This window comes from Dermacentor silvarum, chromosome 9 (assembly GCF_013339745.2).
Source record: "Dermacentor silvarum isolate Dsil-2018 chromosome 9, BIME_Dsil_1.4, whole genome shotgun sequence".
NCBI classification, from domain to species: domain Eukaryota; kingdom Metazoa; phylum Arthropoda; class Arachnida; order Ixodida; family Ixodidae; genus Dermacentor; species Dermacentor silvarum.
The window spans coordinates 33,712,684-33,730,605 of NC_051162.1; the positions used below are offsets into that span (position 1 = coordinate 33,712,684).

The 17,922-nt window shown below is 44.9% G+C and overlaps 1 protein-coding gene across 1 annotated transcript; it reads right to left on the bottom strand.

Annotated features, from left to right (window-relative positions):
• Positions 1-2,985: 2,985 nt before the first annotated feature.
• LOC119463522 (inactive tyrosine-protein kinase transmembrane receptor ROR1) lies at positions 2,986-16,181 on the bottom strand. Its single transcript, XM_037724361.2, has 5 exons — positions 16,169-16,181; positions 15,084-15,285; positions 13,306-13,447; positions 12,266-12,505; positions 2,986-11,404 (listed from the first exon to the last, which is right to left on the bottom strand). The coding sequence occupies exons 1-5, from the start codon at positions 16,179-16,181 to the stop codon at positions 10,679-10,681; spliced, it is 1,323 nt and encodes a 440-aa protein (XP_037580289.1). The 3' UTR covers positions 2,986-10,678.
• Between the last annotated feature and the right edge of the window lie 1,741 nt (positions 16,182-17,922).

Genomic DNA, 17,922 nt, shown 5'->3' on the forward strand with positions numbered 1-17,922 from the left:
ATGTCTTCTTTCTGGGGTTTTACGTGCCAAAACCAGTTCTGATTATGAGGCACGCCGTAGTGGAGGGCTCCAGATTAATTTTGACCACCTGGGGTTCTTTAACGTGCACTGCAACGCAAGCACATGGGCGTTTTTACATTTCGCCTCCATCGAAATGCGGCTGCCGCGGCCGGGATTCGATCCCGCGATCTCGTGCTCAGCAACGCAACACTTACCATAAGAGAACTCTTGGAAAGCCAGAAAAAAAAAGTCTAGTGCCTGGTGCCACCTTAATATTCTCGCACGAACTCGCCTTGATGTCGGGGATTTTGATGGCATCTCTTCGGGCCTAGTTAATATTTTGTTGATAAAAACCTACTGCATTGTATTCTAAGAGAGCCAGAAACTGAAGTCAACAAGTTTCAAGAACTTCTACATAGCCACAGCTGATGCTCAGGTGGCAGCAAATACTCTGAAATCCGTGGCATCACACTGGCGTGGCGTACCAGCACTGGGGCCTCCATGCAAAATTCAAGAAAATGAAGCGTTGACTAATTTTTTACTCTACTAATAAACTTATTACAGTGAAATTAACAAAAATTAATTTTTGAAGGAATAGTTTATCAGTCTAAATTAATTTAGTGTCTAGTGTCTCTTTAATGTTCGTTTAGAAGAAGTCTAATTTACCAGCAAAGCTGATCTCGCGAGCAGCAGCATTGCAGACAACTCAGCAAGTGCTAAAGCCACGGGACCGCATTTTGCGTCACGACATTCACATCTACCGGGTGCCAAAACTGGCTTGTAAAAAGCTATTGCAGCAAGTTATTTTGGGTGCTATGAGGAGATTTTTCTAGTGGGTCAAAGTCTAGGGCCTTCATTTAATACAAGAAAAGTTGAAAAATGTCACGCATTAACCCCATTAAAGTATACTCGTATTAACCATGCATCTACCATGCTCCTGTTCAGGCACGTGTAAGCATTAATTGTGCTTTACACGTGGCAACTTTCAAATTGTCGGGTAGTCGTGTTTTGGCCAGTACAAAGTTGCCGCATGCAACAGTCTGCCTGTGCAATCGCCAGTGGTTACCATCTTGCAGTGTGCCTATTGTGTGCCTTGTGGCACTTTCTGAAATTGCTACTCACAAGTGGTGCTGTGTTCTGTATCCTAGAGGATAATATGGGTGCCTGGCATTTGCTATTTTAGGCCATTGTTAGGAACCAAGTACCTGGAATGATGAATGGGATGATGGAAGTTGGGAAATTTGTAGGCGCAAGCTGGAATACGCTAGCGCGAGACAGGGGTAATTGGAGATCGCAGGGAGAGGACTTCGTCCTGCGGTGGACATAAAATATAGGCTGATGATGATGATGATGACCTGGAATATAATGCGCGTTTTAAGCTGTTCACATCACTACAGTGAACTAGAATACTATAAGAGCAGTGTGCCGGCCAATGTACCCCCCCCATCCTATCATGCGCGTCGTGCACAGTGGGGCTCCTAGCAATGGTGTGGTCGTCGCCAACTATTGATTGTGTCTACGAAGCCTTCAATAGTTGCCTTCAATAGATACCTTCAATAGTTACCGACAGCAGTGCCGCCACTACTCTCGACACAGAACGTGTCAGGCGGAGAGGCGCAGTTGTGCCACCCAAAGAAAGGCTCTAGTGCACTCTAACATCACTGTGGGCAGGCAGCAAGTGCTCATTGTTCCCACAGCTGAAAGGGGTCGGAATGCACCTCCACCTTGAATTTTCTCTTTCTTGTACTAACAACAGCACAAACAGACACACAAACACGGAGGCCACAGGATGAGCACTATTTGTGCCAGCGTTCAGCATGTGCGTTGTCTGTTTGCTCAGTTATTAAAAAATGCAGTTATACCAACTCACCCAACTTTCCATCTTAGTGTTTCATTTTACTGCGTTGGCTGGTATGGCTCTACCATTTAGTGCGTCATGAAACTAACATCACGTCTTACAAGAATTCAAAGTGAACTCCAGAAAAAAAGAAAGAAAGCATTTTCTCAGGATTCAGTATGCAGTGTTCTGGAGCGCAAGCTGAGTACTTGAAGCCATGAAGGAGGTGCACAAAAGCACTTGTGCATCTAATGATCTTAGCAATAGTATAGTGTGTTCCAAGTTTACAGTCATGAGCTGCTTAACAGGCATAAATGTTCCCCCAGTTTAAATGTAATGAGACATTAGGCTCATTACAGGAAAAGATTGACCAATACAAGCCAATCTCTTCCTCGGGTGTTGCATTTTGTTTTCTCTTTTACGCACTGCATCAGTGGTTGGAGCAGCACTCTGCCCACATTATGAAGGGGATCAGCCAGCCAGGAATGGTGGATTTTAATTAAGGCTGTCATAAACCAAATGAAAGAAATCCCTTTATTATATGGGTCAGTATCTCCCACCAAAACACCTTTTTTTTTTGTCACTTTGTTGCATTGCAGTTTAGCTGAGTGGTTCTCTACAATGCGAAAACTAAATTGCAGATACATAAATATCATGTAAGCTAGCCTGCACGACCTATTACATGGTGCGGGGCTAATGCAGCTGGTTAAGAAAATACTAATTGCTTTTCCTGGCATTTACTAGGTGGCATCTGTGAGCGACATTTCTGGGGCTATATTTTCCAACAATCCATTTCGTTTTCCAGTCTTGTTGCCCTTTTTTCATCGGGTTAGATGAAGCCACATTGCTGTAACCACTAGGATCAAACACATAGTCTAAAAGGTGATAAGAACAGAAAATTTAATAAATTGTCACAAAATAATTACCCTGGCCAAAATGAATATAGTAGAGGAGCCAGCTTTTGTAGAATTTCACAAGTCCCCTGTTTCCTTAGTTATCGGACTCAACATCGAGGCACAATTCTTTCGGGAAACGTCCTTAGCTGTGCCGAGCTTATTATTATTTCTATTTTTATTATTAAAAATGAGCACATTGTAATAATTGAGAGATCGCCCATGATGAAAAATTCAGAGACACGAACACAGTGATCACCATAACTTAACTTTATTAATCTTTACGTATAAAAAGAGTAACACATCCAGTCACAGACATTGACGGGCAAAATGTTTTTTTTTCTTTTGTACAAATGTGAACAAACAGTTCGACACACGCGCTGCAAGAGCATCGCAGGAGAGCACCTTTCGGGAAGTGCAAAAAAAAAAAGGTCATGGGGGGGGGGGGGGGGGGGGGGGGGGGGGCAAGAAGGCAGGTTCGGGGGTTGAGATGAAAGGGACGTCAGCCAGCGGCTGTCGACGTCACCTTGAAAGTAGCAAATGCATTTACGCACACATGCATGCACACACAAATGCGCATATTTTTTTGCACACATTATATTACATTCGCCTCTGTTGTGGTGTGAGTGAGTGTAGTGATGTGTTGTCACCTAACTACTGCAGCAAGCCCTTGTGGAATGCAGTTGCTATGGCAACTATCATTGCTTCTTAGATATTTTCTTATAGACGCTCTATGGCTGGGGTTTCCAGGCCTGGGGGTACCATTATTATTACATTCTGCAAACACACAAATCAATACGTCCAATGACTTGAAACAACACCAGGTTGACAAGAACAAGATGATCAAAAACCAGAAAAGACAGGTCACATTGTTAAATAGACTTCAGAAGCCGTCATTGCTAAAGGGAATCATTAACCCCTTGAGTGTTTTGGACGAGCTCAGCTAGTCAACGGCAATAACCCCGGTTTCAAAGCGATTTGGACGAACTCATCGCAACCACTTAGCATTCCTTGTACTACATTGATGGCTGTAGTACCAGCGTTTGAAATCTGCACTTATTTCGCTCTTTCTTGTTTTATTAGATAGATATTGACACTTTTTCAGCGCCACAAAGGCTGCATTGATTCAGTCTGTGTTCTACAACATAGATGACAGCCATTTTGTCAGCGCTGGAGGGACACTTTTATTGCGGTATTTGTTATCTTCTACTTAGGTGGCAGCACTTTGTCAGCACTCAGAGACCGCCTTTCTGGAATCGCACTTTTTTTTTGCACCTTTTGGCAGATTTAGAACGGTGACGTCTGCCAGCTCTTGTGTGAGTTGCACGTACAAATGAAAGCCGCTGCTCAACTCTTGACAGTGAAAGTGATGCACTGGAGTTTTGTTCTTTTAACGAACAGGATGATGATAGTCTTCGAATCGCTTCTGCCTAAACTGTGTATTCGGAAAGCGAAGACGGCATTTACTTGGCGCGACAGTGGTGCAGCATTTTTGCACCTAAATCATGAAGCAAATTGGTCGAAAAAGCTTAAGAAGGGTTTTCAATGGATTGCAGTTTGAAAATGAGTGATTAAAAAACAAGACAAAATAAGGTCACTTTTGGTCAAAATAATAAAACACTTAAGGAGTTTAACCTCCGTCTAGCCTGGCAGTGGCCATCGTGTTCTCACGCGGAGCGCAAGGTTGTGGGTTTGATTTCCATTTGTCGTGTCCTTCCGATGGGGATGTAATGCAAAAAGGCCAACGTATTTATATTTGGGGGCGTGTTAACCCTTGCTGTACCTTGGATGAACTGAATTCATTCACACATTTCTGGTGAAAACGGCCAAGGAGGAGCTCGGCTCATCAACGGCGCTCCTTATTTTCCAGCAATGCCGTGTACCAGTTTAGTTTTATCTGTGTGCTTAACCATACTTTCGGTAGATGGCAGCACACAGTCACTGTGATAGCAGAAGCGAAAATGTTTTTTTTTCTGAGGAGGTATAACTTGTTGGCCAATGGGATCTTTAAAAATAAGTTGGGCATTTTTGGTCACAATTTGGGATAATAACGTGGCACAGAAAGGGTTAAAGAACACCAGCTGGCTGATATTATTCTAGATGTAAAATGTTACAATTTTATTTAACATCTAGCCTGCTTTTAGAATCATTGTGCGCACAATTCACTGCACTTACATGAAATTGAATGCAGTGCTCCCTTCGTCAGATATATGCACGTACGTTACGTCACTATTTATGTTATAATAAGTAGTGCATTTGACCTTTCTGAAACTATGCACATTGTTACTTGAATTTATGTTGCCTTATAAATCGGATAGTGGCTGCACTGTTTCCTTTCATCAAAGTGCACTACATGCAGAAATTGAAGTTCGAATTGGGCGAAAAGTCATTGCAACACCTTTTACAGTTGATTGGGTCAGAGTGTGGGGCTGGCTTTTAAACGTTCCTTGGTGTCAATTCTTCATACTGGAATGTGAATAGAATTGTTGTAGCAAAGCTTGGCAAACATGGAAGTGGAAAAAGACATTTACGTTGTTACTGACTTGTTTATGCCTCTTTTTGTGCCAAAGGTACAGTCAAGCGCATAAGGTTATGGAGCATAGCATCGAGAGAAGTGCTGATGAATTTCTGAGCAATTTATGACCATAGCCAGTAAAACCGTCCAAGACTTGCTGTTCGCATTTAGTAGTACAGGCAGGAGCTCTAGATACAAGGCTGCATTCTGAGGCTGCAAAAATAATTGGCCCTTTCATGGATCCCGTCGTGTGTTGACTTTTGCAGCTGAGTTGAGTCTGTGCAATGCCACTGTTGGTCTGTTGCTCATTTTATTGCTTAAACTTTGTTACTTTATCTTCCCAATAATTTGAGTTTTTGTGCAGCAATTCGTGATAGTGATGCTCACTGTGAAGTCCTGCAGGAAGCATTAATTGGTAATGTAGTTTGTTGACTACACATCTGAGTAAGGAAAGTTTAAATTTTCTATTCATGTTTGGACTGATGAAGTCTATGAAGCATTGTTTCTCTTCAAAGATACTGACAAGCGTGCTTGCCCTGACAAAGCAAAGTCGAACCAGGATATAGCGAACACGGAGGCAATCAATTATTCAATATATCGAAGTAAATCTAAAATGTGTCTGACCGACACTAGAGCTTGACACATACATATATGCTTATAATAAATATTGGATGCAACGAAGGTATTTTCATATTGAACGTGTCTTGGTTATAACAGCATTCAACTGTATTGTTAAGCAAACCTCCCAACCATAGTAGCTGCATTCCACAAGCACTTCTTGACGCATAACGTGTTTCTTGTAGCACTGTGATATGTTTTCTTTGTGCTCATACGTAATATACTAGGACACTCCACGTGCGTCCATGTATTCTGACTGTGCAAAAACGGGTAGCAACAAATGGGGTTTAACATTTCCAGCAAACAACATCGAAAGCATCGCTGATAGCATTGCGCAGATACATGCTCCAATGAACTCCTGTGTTGTTTTTGAAAATTATAAATATTCGTGTGGCCCACAGAAAGCTAGAACATATTACAATGTGCAAGCCTTCTCATTTCTTTCTTTTTTTATGGGAGTTCTGTTTTTGAAATGAAGGCTTTTCACATTAAGTAAAGGTCTAGTTACATAGTGAAGTATTCACAGATTGTTTGAAAAAGTCTATTCTGTAACCACCAGTGGAGATCACACTCCTTTCGCAAAATTGCTTATACTGGTATTCAGAGACTTTCTTCGTTGTTCGTATCTCTTTTGTTCTCACATCAACCGCATGTGCAAGGAGACATCGCAGGTCCGGCCTTAATGTTGACCGCTTAGTGCCACTGTACAAGAGGTTGTCGCACTTAATGTCCTTGCTGTGTCTTGACGGGACACTTCTTGTATAACGCGAAGACTTTATATACTATTATTGTCAACTCATAAAAGTTTTTATCAAAAGCAGAGATAATGTGACCCTGAAGAGGCTTCAGAACATTGTAACGAAACAGTCGTCGAATTGTGCGGCAGCACTGTTCGAACATTATGTTATTTACTAGGGTAGAGTGCATACATGATCCACAAATAGCAGTTAACGTTAAATGTTTGAAACTATCTACACTCTGAGGAGGGGGGGGGGGGGTGGTACAGTATTTCACAGCAATTTCTTATCAGATGTCAGTGATCCTGACAGAGGCCAGCAACATGAAGAAGCTGGCAAGGAGCTAAGCATTCTCTGCCCTTTAGTGTCTGGAACTTGGTTATGGGCATAGCACTTAACAAAAGTTAATCTATGTGCCTGTTTCTATGTTTAGTCATTCTCTCAAACTATATAAGCACAGTGTACAGTGCTGCTTATAAACGAATTTTAATTCTTTCATTTTGTTCATGGCGGTGCTATCTGCAGTGCTGTGAAGTCACACCCAAAAGCCCCTGCTCTGACAGCACATTCAAATCAAAAGCTTGCCTTTGGGTTTATAAATTTAAGCATCAGAAATATCTGGCTATTTTTTATTTCTTTACTTTTCTGAGGTTTGTGTAATTGCTGGTGCAGGCTTGTGGACATGAAAACATGGGACACTGCTCACATAGTTTCGTAACAATGTCTGAAGTCATTTCACGGCGTCTCCAAAGATAAGCACGTAAACTTTTTTTTTTACACACAGTGTTTACTACTAAAGGACTAGTTGCACAAAACATGTTTTTTGTGTAGAACAACACATGGCACAATGAAAAGAATAATAAAGTGACGGTAGAGTGTGTGACAAGGAGTGCCGCACTTTTTTTTCTCTTGAGGCTGCTCTGAATGACGGAACAGCTTCATGGTGTGCCCTTAGTGTAATCTGAGTGTTCTTATTGCTCCTCGAACCACGTCACGCAAGTTCTGGCAATACAGGGTGACAGCACAACATCAAATGGGTAAAAACACAAACATGGCGGTTCTCGTGTAACAAAAGAGAGCTTAAAGTAGCAATAACACATTTCTCTACAAATGGGCTGCAGACACGCTTTGTAAACTATGTGTAAAGAAAAGGCAGTAAAAAGTCACTGTAAAATCAGTTCGTGTAAATTTATGTAAATGGCATGTCACGGTTCTCGCAGCGATGACTGGCATTGTTGGGGTGTGTTCAGGCTCGCAATGAAATGTGAGTATACAAGTGGCCTAGCTCACAAACTTTGAGTCGCGATTGAGGAACACCTTGAAGTGGATCAGTAGATGTGGTTGTGCTCAAATGTGAGATTAAAGTTGGGTTTTGCTGATGCCGTGATGGTGACTGCAATGTGACAGGTAAGGCTCCTGCATTGCCTTAACTCTTCTCAGTGAGCTTTAACTACAGCGCAGTGCAGAGTATGACTGTGGGTATCCGCAAATTTTGCATTATTCCAGTGGAGAATCTATGCAATCGAGAGTTTTGTGGGGCAGAAGTTAGCTGTTCAGGCCTTCCCGTGCATCTCTCTATCGTAACTGGCTTCTGTTAAAATACACATAGCCAGAAGCTGGTGGTGCCTTTTTCATTGTTCAATTCCTATCCCTCACGCCAAGTGGCCACTCTTTGGCGATAATGGTGGTGCAGTGGCCTCTAAGCCCAGTGACTAAAGGCAAAAAGAAAATAAAGGAATGAAGGAAGTGACAGCTGTAAGCCCCCACTTGGGCTAGATTCAAATTTTTGGCAAAAGTAGGAATCATACATACTGGAAGCAATTATTAATATAAAGGAGCTGGAATATTGGCAATCTGTCTATAAACCGGTGAAGATAGTTTTCGTTGACATGCACTTTTGACAACCGCTGATATGATAGCTTAATTCGTGCACGTACTGTGCTTTTCGTGTATTCTTCATATTTATCTCATGTCGCTGAATCAGTCCAGGTGAGCGGTTTTTAGTGCCTTTCTTGCAATTTGTTTTTTTCACGCTACTTTCAACCACAAGAACAAAGAATGAAATGTATTTTCATAAATATGGCCGCCATTGGAATGACATATCGCACAGCACCTTTCGCACCTGCAAAATTTAGTGGATGCGTTTACCACAGGCGAGACTGGAAGTTTCTTGGGAGCTGGGTTCCCAAAGAGGTAAAAAAGTGTGATCATTTCAGTCTGCATTGCATGCATGTAGGCTTAAGGTTAACGAAGGTTTCTTCTTAAGCTTTGCCAGACGAGAAAAACTGCGCAAGCCATCACATGCCATGATGTAAGTGAACATTCTCGTGGAAACAGTACATCTAATGTCTATGATGAGATGGTTCCCCTTTAAAAGGTCAACTGCAACAAAATTTTCAGCTGCGTAAAAAAGCCTAGTTTCAGATTAGTATGTTGATACAGAGCAGATTCTGTGCTAAACTTTACGTTTTAAATACGAGTGGATGCTTTCTGAAAGGCTCACGAAAGTTGTTTTTGACACTGAAACAGAAAAAAAGCGACACCGTTACCGCTTGCTGGAATTAAGTCATGCACCACTCGGAACATGCGACTTCTTGGCATGACCTCTGAAATTAGGTGCTGCCCGTGGCTGCCCATGGTGCAGCAAAAAATATCTGAGGCAAAGTGCTAGGACTTTCACATCCTCTAAACACCAGCCGAAAGCATCGTTTACTTGGCTGCTATTTAAAGGCTGCTAATGAGAAAATTAGAATTGTACCAGCCCTGCAACTTTGCTAAGATTGCTTCAGCAGCACATATATATATATATATATATATATATATATATATATATAATACACATTTTTTTACCAGTCTAGCCAATGTTAAATTTCATTGCAGTCCACCTGTGACTATTACTGTGCTGTGCTGTATGTCGGGCACTGTTAGCACTGCAGAAGCTGGCAAATGAGACACACCGGGAAGCGGCATCTTTCGCACATCTATCAATGCTTGGAAGTACGGCATTAGTACTGACTGTAAATAGCACCCGGCTGTTTCTATAATACTGACACACTGATTGCTCAAAGAACACCGGCGACACATTCAAGGCCAACTGAAGCTGGATGCGTTCAATGCAAGAAAGAAAAGAATTGTGACAGTGATGGCAAAATATTTGCTGCCTTATCAAAACAAGCTTAGGAACACGTCTCTTATTGCAGATATACATACGTGCGTCAGCATCGAGTTGTGACAGTAAAAAAATGTGAAGGACTCATTTCTTGAAGACACGTTACCCATGCTAAGACAAATGAACACAAAAGTGTTTCATTTAGATGAGTATTCTTCTGACACTTTTCGTGATATCCACGGTACTGTGTGCAATTTATAAATGGTAGAGAAGCATTTCTGTGATTCTTTGTTCTATCTCGTATAGCATACTTTTTCGCTGTTTGAGAGCATACACACGCTCCTCCGCGCAAAGTGTCTTTTGCTGTGGCAGTGTTAGCTGACTTTGGCCACATTCATGTGCTCTCCGAGGCGTCGTTGCCGAAGCTCGGGGTGCTGTGTCCACTGCTGAAGTTCGTTTGTCGGTGGTCGACCAGTTGTCAAAGCACTCAATGCGGCACACGAGTCACAAGGCCACGCCACACTGCTGTCGCCGAGACAGTCGCGATTCGCTCTGTTGTCGGCGACATCCTGAGGGAACCTTCCGCAACCGTTTGTTCAAGGGACCGGCACTTGACTCAGCTGCCAGGCACGAGCAGTTCTCAAGTTGTCGACGTTTCAGACGCCAAAGTTTTACTCGGCGCTCTGCCGTCGTGAGGTTGCTACGAGGTCTCCGGGGGGGGTGCACACGGCAGGCACCCAACTGGGAAAGGGTACGTTAAGCTCACAAGAAGTAGCTGCCGCGCACGAGCACCGACTCCCGCGGCTTTGGCCGCGGTGGATTTTCTCCAGTCCGTTTCGACGTGGCGAGCCCATTGGTGGGTAACGCAGCATTGAAACTTCCCTGAGGCAAGACACTCTCAGCAATGCCTTCTGGGAGGGAGAGACAGATCTACGCAGCTCACACAAAGTAGCAGCTGCGGGGGATCTGTCAGACCTTGGACACCCTGGTGTCGAGCGCGTTGTACGGCGGCCCAAAGTGTGACAGCGGCGGCGGGGGCGGCGGGTTCTGGAGCGGGCAGGGTGGGCCCCGGGTCATCCCTCCTCCTCCTCCGAGCGGCGTGGCGGGCCTGTCCACCAAAATGGCGCCTCCGGGTGGTCCGCCCAGGAGCGGGCTGCCACCGCCCTTGTGGCTGACCGACGTGGAGCCCGTGTGGTTGCTGCCGTGAGTGCTGAGGCTGGCGCTGCGTGCGTGCAGAGCCTGCCACGAGCAGAGGCGCGCGTGCAGCTCGCGGAACTGCGGCCGCCGGCTGGGAACCTCGTGCCAGCACTCGACCATGAGCGCATACAGGTGCGGCGGGCAGTCCTCGGGGCAGGGCAGCAGCTGGCGCGCACGCACCAGGTCGATGACTTCCTGGTTGGCGTAGCCGTAGTACGGCTGGAGGCCGTAGCTGAACACCTCCCAGAGCACGACGCCGAAGGACCACACGTCGCTCTCGGTGGTGAAGCGGCCGTACAGAATGGACTCCGGCGGCATCCAGCGCACTGGCAGCAGCGACTTGGACTGGACGCGGTAATAGTCGGACGAGTAGACGTCGCGCGACAGGCCGAAGTCGGAGATCTTGACCGTGAGCGCCTCGCCGACGAGGCAGTTGCGTGCTGCCAAGTCGCGGTGCACGTAGTGGTGCGCCGACAGGTACTCCATGCCGGCGGCAACCTGGGAAGCATGTGACGTTGATAGTCAGACCATGCAGGCTTATCATGTGCTGCAGATTATCCTGCTTGCCAAGTAGGTGCAATGAGGTAATCTGTGCCCTGCAAGTAGTGTAGTTCTGTATATGAAGATTTGTATGCACATAACATGGAAGGATCTTATTTTATCTAAACCAATGCAGAAGTTTTTTCCCTTGTTGGTATTGCCTTTTAACATGCAAAATGCTCTGTCTGCATATTGCGGCAAAGTCAACTTTTTGATGCCTGCGGGCAAGGAAATGTGCGTGTTTGTGAGGAATAGAAAATGTGATAACATAAACCTGTCAATAGCTGCTATGGTTGTGTTTGATATAGTGCTAGGCTATTTTCTTCAGTTCTGTGGGACAGTGCTGTAGGCTTGCTCTTGCACACGTTGTGGATAACATATGCACTTCCCAGATGGAAATGAGGGATGTGTGTTTTTTCCTAAGCTGTATAAAGTTACAGAAACTGCATCAGCATCTGTATATAAGCAGGCATCAGTTTACTGGTCTATGTGATTATAGCAATTGGCTTTTCCTACTGGCATTGCATATATAAGATGTCAACTCAGTGTGAATCAGCAACCTATACAGTATAAAAAATAGGAAGTTTCAGGTTTCGTAAATATTGTTGAAGCAGATTGCACCATTATATTTCGGTCACTGGAAGTAGTGTTTTATGCTCGGCTTGTGAACTTTCTTCCCCGCTTTTCCCCATAAATTATGCCTGCTGGGGTGATAACAAAGGGATATACTTGCAGTGCATCGCAAGCAGCTATCTTGCACTAGTGTATCGGCAAATGAAAGTGTCTTAATATAAATCGAGAATGGAAGGCACCACAGACCTGTCTGGAGATGTGGAGGAAGTCGGCCAGGTCGAGCACCTGAGTGGTGCCCTCGCAGCGTGGCGAGTGTGCCACCAGGAACTCGTGCAGGTCTCCGTGAGGCATGTACTCAAAGAGCATGCACAGGGGCTCCTCCTTGGTGCACACACCCAGCAGGCAGACAATGTTGCGGTGCTGCAGGTCGCTCATCAGCTCGGCTTCCCGCTGGAAGTCCTGCTGCGTCTTCATGGCCGCATTTTCCTGCATCGTGCGTGAGACTTTTAACTGCAGTCGACTGGAACACGTGGGCAGTGCACCTACCGACGTGCTCCGAGCGTCTTATCGCTCATGGTGCGCGACGTGGTGCTTTGCAGCGGCTGTGTTAGTTTCACTCACTATCGAACATGTCTAGCAAACCGTAGCTCCGGTCACGGCCGACCTGGTGCATGTGTTTGGCGAGTCTGGAGCGTGCATCTGCGAGGGGGTATTCTGTGAGTGTCCACCTAGTGGACTCTCCGTTTCGGCTGCTGCTGTGCTCATTGTCTGATCTGTGGCATCCCTGACAAGGAGACGGGCTTCCCCAGCCAGTCTCCTTTTCGCTCGTACAGCTCCAGTCAGTCAGCAGCAGTTGAAATGGAGAGTCCACTAAGTGGACACTCACAGAATACCCCCCTTCCCCCCGGGTCAGACAAGGCTGTGCTCCAGAATGTGACCACTGCTACTGGCAACACAGATTGCGTCGGGCAGAGAGGCGAGGTCGTACCACTCGAAAAAATTTCTACTACACTGAAGTATTGAAGTTATGCATTTGCATTACTTCAGTAACGCACATAAAGCCTCACTGAGATATAAATGATGTTGAAAAAGAAAGTACTTGCTCAGAACTACTCTTGACTACTCTGACGAGAGTCGGAATAGTATTCACAACTCTCAGGAGCAAGAAGGTACACACACACACTTACGAATTCAGGCTGTTGAGAATTTCAAGTTCACTAAGCCCAACCACTGTGCAATGAATTCAGGCATGCTCAGATCAAATTGGATTCAAGGAAGCCCCTTACCTTCAGTGTCTTTATGGCCACTGGCACGGGGGCACTGCAGTCACGCTTGGCGGGTAGCATCTCTCCTCTGTACACCTTGCCAAATGCTCCTTCACCCAGCTCCTCATGGAAACGGATTCGTGCAGCTGATACCTCAGGAGCCCTGTTTAAGGATTGCAGAATGTTAAGCGCTGGAGGAAGCCAGAAGGTTTAAGCAAATATCAGTCTCTTTTTGATTGACTTTATTCGAGTGTGCATCTTCACATATAGCAAGGAAGGACAAGAGGCAGCAGCGCTTGACAATGCACTCCCACCTCGGATGACAGTTGCGCACAAGCTGTGATAGTGGAACAGAAATGTAGACAATGTAGACAAGTAAATATAGACAATTACGAAGACATCAGACTTCCAGAACACTGACGAAATGAACAATATATATGCAATAAAGAACACTATATAAGAGTGCTATTATGCAAGGAGAAAAGACGGTTCTTTATGAGATTCGAGGTGTGAGTAACAGGCCAGGAATAACTGACCTATAAGAGTGCTGTTTCTTGGCCAAGTTGGAATTGCATTCTGGTATGGGTTGTGCTTTCTAAGACACGGACACAGGAAAGTACATCGATAAACAACCGGAGCGCTCCCATTGGTTTATCTGTGTGCCTTCCTGTGTCCATGTCTTAGAAAGCGCAACTCATACGAGTAATTCATCTCATTTTCATTTTATTAGTATTTCCAAATTTACAGTTTATAAATGTATGTTCAATATTTTATTTAAGAAATGTAATCTAATTTAGCTTATCTGGAGGAGCACTATATGATGTGACAAGGAGCTATTTGCATCAGCGTAGAGCACATATGCTCCTTCAAATAAGAACTAGTTCTTGGTCTGCATCCTTGTGTAGTCTTTTCCTTGTCCCGTCATTTAGCACTCCTCCAAATAAGTTGCAAAATGTACCAACAAGCTCAATTTTCAACCCTTCTGCAACCTAATGTAGCATTTGTGAGCCGTAGTTTGTCCTAGCGTTATTACTTCTATAAGTGAAATGTTTAATCATGTACAGTAATTGCTGGACGTAAGCAGCTGCTCATTTAAACAACGACATTACCAGGACAGCAAACATCAGTTGGTTTACACAACCTTAGTCATACTATTCTGTTTGATAACCTCTTGGAGCATGTTGCAGCACTAGGCAGGACCGATTTTCATTCTGTTAGTGAAAATTTCTGTCACACAGTAGGCATAGAAAGATGTGTACGCGGACATATGTGCACGTACACATTTTTCTCTATACGTAACTGATAGTCTGTGAAAGCAACAGACTGGCTATCAAGTGAGGGGTGGGTGGTGTATGACCAGAATAGGATCATATGCAGTAATAAGATTACGGAATTTGCATGAACAGTAGTATTTCACACAGTACAGAGCCAAATCGAGAGGTGCGCTACATGAAAGCCGCGTTCAACGAGAACATACCTTCGTTATGTCTAATGCTTGTTGTAAGCATGTATTTGTTACGTGTTGATATTGATGAGAAATATTTTCAATTTACTTCATTATATCCGATCATTCGTTATACCTCGCGTTCAGTATCTCGAGGTTCGACTTAATCGGCAAGTGGCTTCTATTATGCCGTAGTTTTAATTGACAATAGTAAATGGCCCCAGCATTGTGTCATAGAAGTGAAATAGTAAATGTGATAAATAATTGCACTCTGATATAATGTAGAAGCTACAAAGAAGGCTTTTAGCACAAAACTATTTGATGTATTCCAAAGCAACATAAAAAAAAAGCTTGCCTTGTTGGCCGAGGCAATAGTCGCCCCAACTCGAGGTTCTGTTGGGCAGGTCCTCGAAGGGCAGCTTTTCCAGCAAAGCTCTTGGCTGAAGGTGGCGGTGACGGCTTTGCACGGCGCCGGAAGCATGCTATGCCCAGCAAAAGGCCAATCAGGGCCACAGTTGCTATGCTGGGCAGCAGGATGTACAGCCACAGGTAGTCCACTGGAATTCGAGAATGCACCCGATTGCATAATCAAAAAATTATTTGAGTAATAATTTTTGAGCAGCAACTCTTGTCAGTAGGCAGTGATAATGGTGTCAAGAGAAGCAGAGAGAAAGGAAAGGTAGGAAGGTCAACCAGACATGTGTCCGGTTTGCTATCCTACACAGGGATGAAAAGAAACAAAGAAGCAAAGAGGGAGGAACTAGCGTTGCAGACTAGTGTGGCTGTTTGTCACGCCTACGATCGGTCGCTGAGGCTGGTCGACTTCATAAACTGTAGTAACGGCCACATTGCTTTGTCAACCTTCAATGCGTAGGGCCATGGTCCAAGATTCTTTGTCTCGGGAAAAAGTCTATGATCTAGCCAGTTTAACACAGTTCGACGAACGTCTCTTTCATTGTCATATGAATGAGAAAACACCACGCATGTTCAGTTGCCTCGTCATAGTTTCACGAGTCATGCATGTGTATTCACCATTTCAATAATGAAAGAGAATTACCCACCCCTAACCAGATGCATCACACTAAGGCTGCACCACAGTGGGAAATGTGTGATGACATTTTCAGCCTCAATGAAAGGTTACGTTTGTGGAGATGACAGCTTGAAAAATTTGGGGTATTCCGAAAACTTCGCATCTTGGTGTGGGCAAGTAAACGAAGACCACTCACAGTGTATCCTCAAGAAGGGTACGCAAACTGTCTGGGTATTTTTATGGGCCAAGTGGGCAGGATCATCGGCAAGGTCACCACTGAGCAACCATTGGAAGAATTGTGCACATACTTCAGATACCTGCTCTAGCTTGGTTTGCGCAGCTCGCATGTGCTGCCACTAAGATATCTGTCGACATCACGTGCAGGAAAATAAACAGGAGTGCCAACTTGCCTGATAAGGCCATCCTACTAACTGTCCTGCCATTTCAAGCTTCATGGTGTACAACATAGGTGGCATTGAAGTTTAGCACTCTTACCAGCGCATGTGCCTCCTCCCACCAATGCACCAATAGGTCTACCCCTTACGTCTCTCTTACTGGAGGTACTATATGCTTTTTCTGTGGTAGCCCTTACGTGTTCTTTAAGCTACACCATTCCGAGCCACAACACTAGCCACCTTGCACCCACTGTATGGTATCTTCGGATAAGCTGCGCGGTGGTTCTATAAATGCGTTCACGACAGTCAAGGGCTCCAACAGAAAAGCTACAGTTCATAGCATGAAGCATCAGTGCAAGGATTTTCGTGGCCTTTTGCTGCTTTGTCTGTTAAAAAATGGCACACATTGCCCATAATGTTTAGTTACTACAAGTAGTAATTGAATTGAAATTTTTCTCTTAGTGCCCTTCTAGCATGTTGACTTTTCAAAGTTGTGCCAGTTAAGCTTACTAATATGCGCGCAAGCTAGCTTCTTTTGATCGATGGCTACAGCACCCTCCAAACAATGTTGTGCTGCATTGCTGCTGCATCGGGCAGCATAGAGTTCTAGCAGCACGTGGTAATGACATCCCCTGAAACTTTCTTCAACCAAAGTTTAGGAATGTTTTCGTTTTGCATCAGTGTCCTCGCCGAAAGGGAAAAAAAAACTACATACCTCGATGATTGCTGCTTCCAGCACCTTTACATGTGCAGCTTACTAGAACATGGTCGTTGAAGTTTCACGTTTGTGTGGCCCAATTCAATGAGGCATTACAATATGGTGGCACCGATGCCTTTGCGTCTCCAGTTCCATGGACTAGTTCATGGGCTTGCCAAAATGCTGCTATGATCACCGATAGTTTGTGTGAACAGAACAAAAAAAAAAAAAGAAATCGGGGTAGCTTGCACTAGTGCCGCAAGGCTAAAGACACAGCGGAGTTGATCGGTTTCTAGCTGGTCCTGGCTATACGAAGTGATGCTAAGTTATACCAAGTAATGCCAAGTGATGCCAAGTTATACGAAGTGTATAAGCATTTCCTCGTGGTCCGTGGCATCGGGGAACGCCTCGCGAAGCACTTGCAGTCCTAGCACACGTAGGGGAAGTGGGGCGAAAGCTATGCACAGTGTACGGGCGGCGCGTAGCAGACGACTCGCCGGGATGACGTCACGGCGCATGCGCAGTAGCGCGCAGCTGGTGGGCGCTCGGCTAGGGTGGCTAGAATTGGGAGGTGTGAAAAGCGCGGCGCGTTTCCCTTGCCAGACAGGGTCCCTCGGTGCGCCGCTGCCGCTAGGGGCGCTGCTGCAGGGGGCGCGGGGCCGTGCCGCCACCGCCGTCGCAGATTCCCTGTAGGACAGCATCACGGGGTTGCTGTTGCGTCGTTTTTTTTAATCGGTTACGTGATTTTTTTTTTACGTGGGTCATGCATTTGTGAGCTGTAGTAAAGATGCACTCTAAAACGAAGAAGAAAACTGAACGCTGGTGCTTCGTTCCTGAGTGCAATTCTGGGTACCGGTCGTCCGCCGAAAAAGTATCATTGTTCCCAGCACCGGCGTGCAAAGACGTGTTTCAAAAGTGGGCTCGCGCAATACCGAGATCTGACAGGCAACTCCAAGAGAATAAAGTAAACTTCTCTTGGAAAGTTAAACTTGTTGCTGCATACATGTGTTTTACAGCGAAGCTATTAAGGGCTAGTAATTGCCCCAGGATCGTGTCCGCGTGTAAAAAAAAA

What these genes read in the sequence shown, in the direction of transcription:
- LOC119463522 (XM_037724361.2), bottom strand. An exon ending in CTATTGCCTCGGCCAACAAG is followed by an intron (nt 13,448 to 15,083) that starts GCAAGCTTTTTT and finishes ATCCTTAAACAG; the next exon opens with GGCTCCTGAGGTATCAGCTG. An exon ending in TCCTCCACATCTCCAGACAG is followed by an intron (nt 11,405 to 12,265) that starts GTCTGTGGTGCC and finishes CATGCTTCCCAG; the next exon opens with GTTGCCGCCGGCATGGAGTA.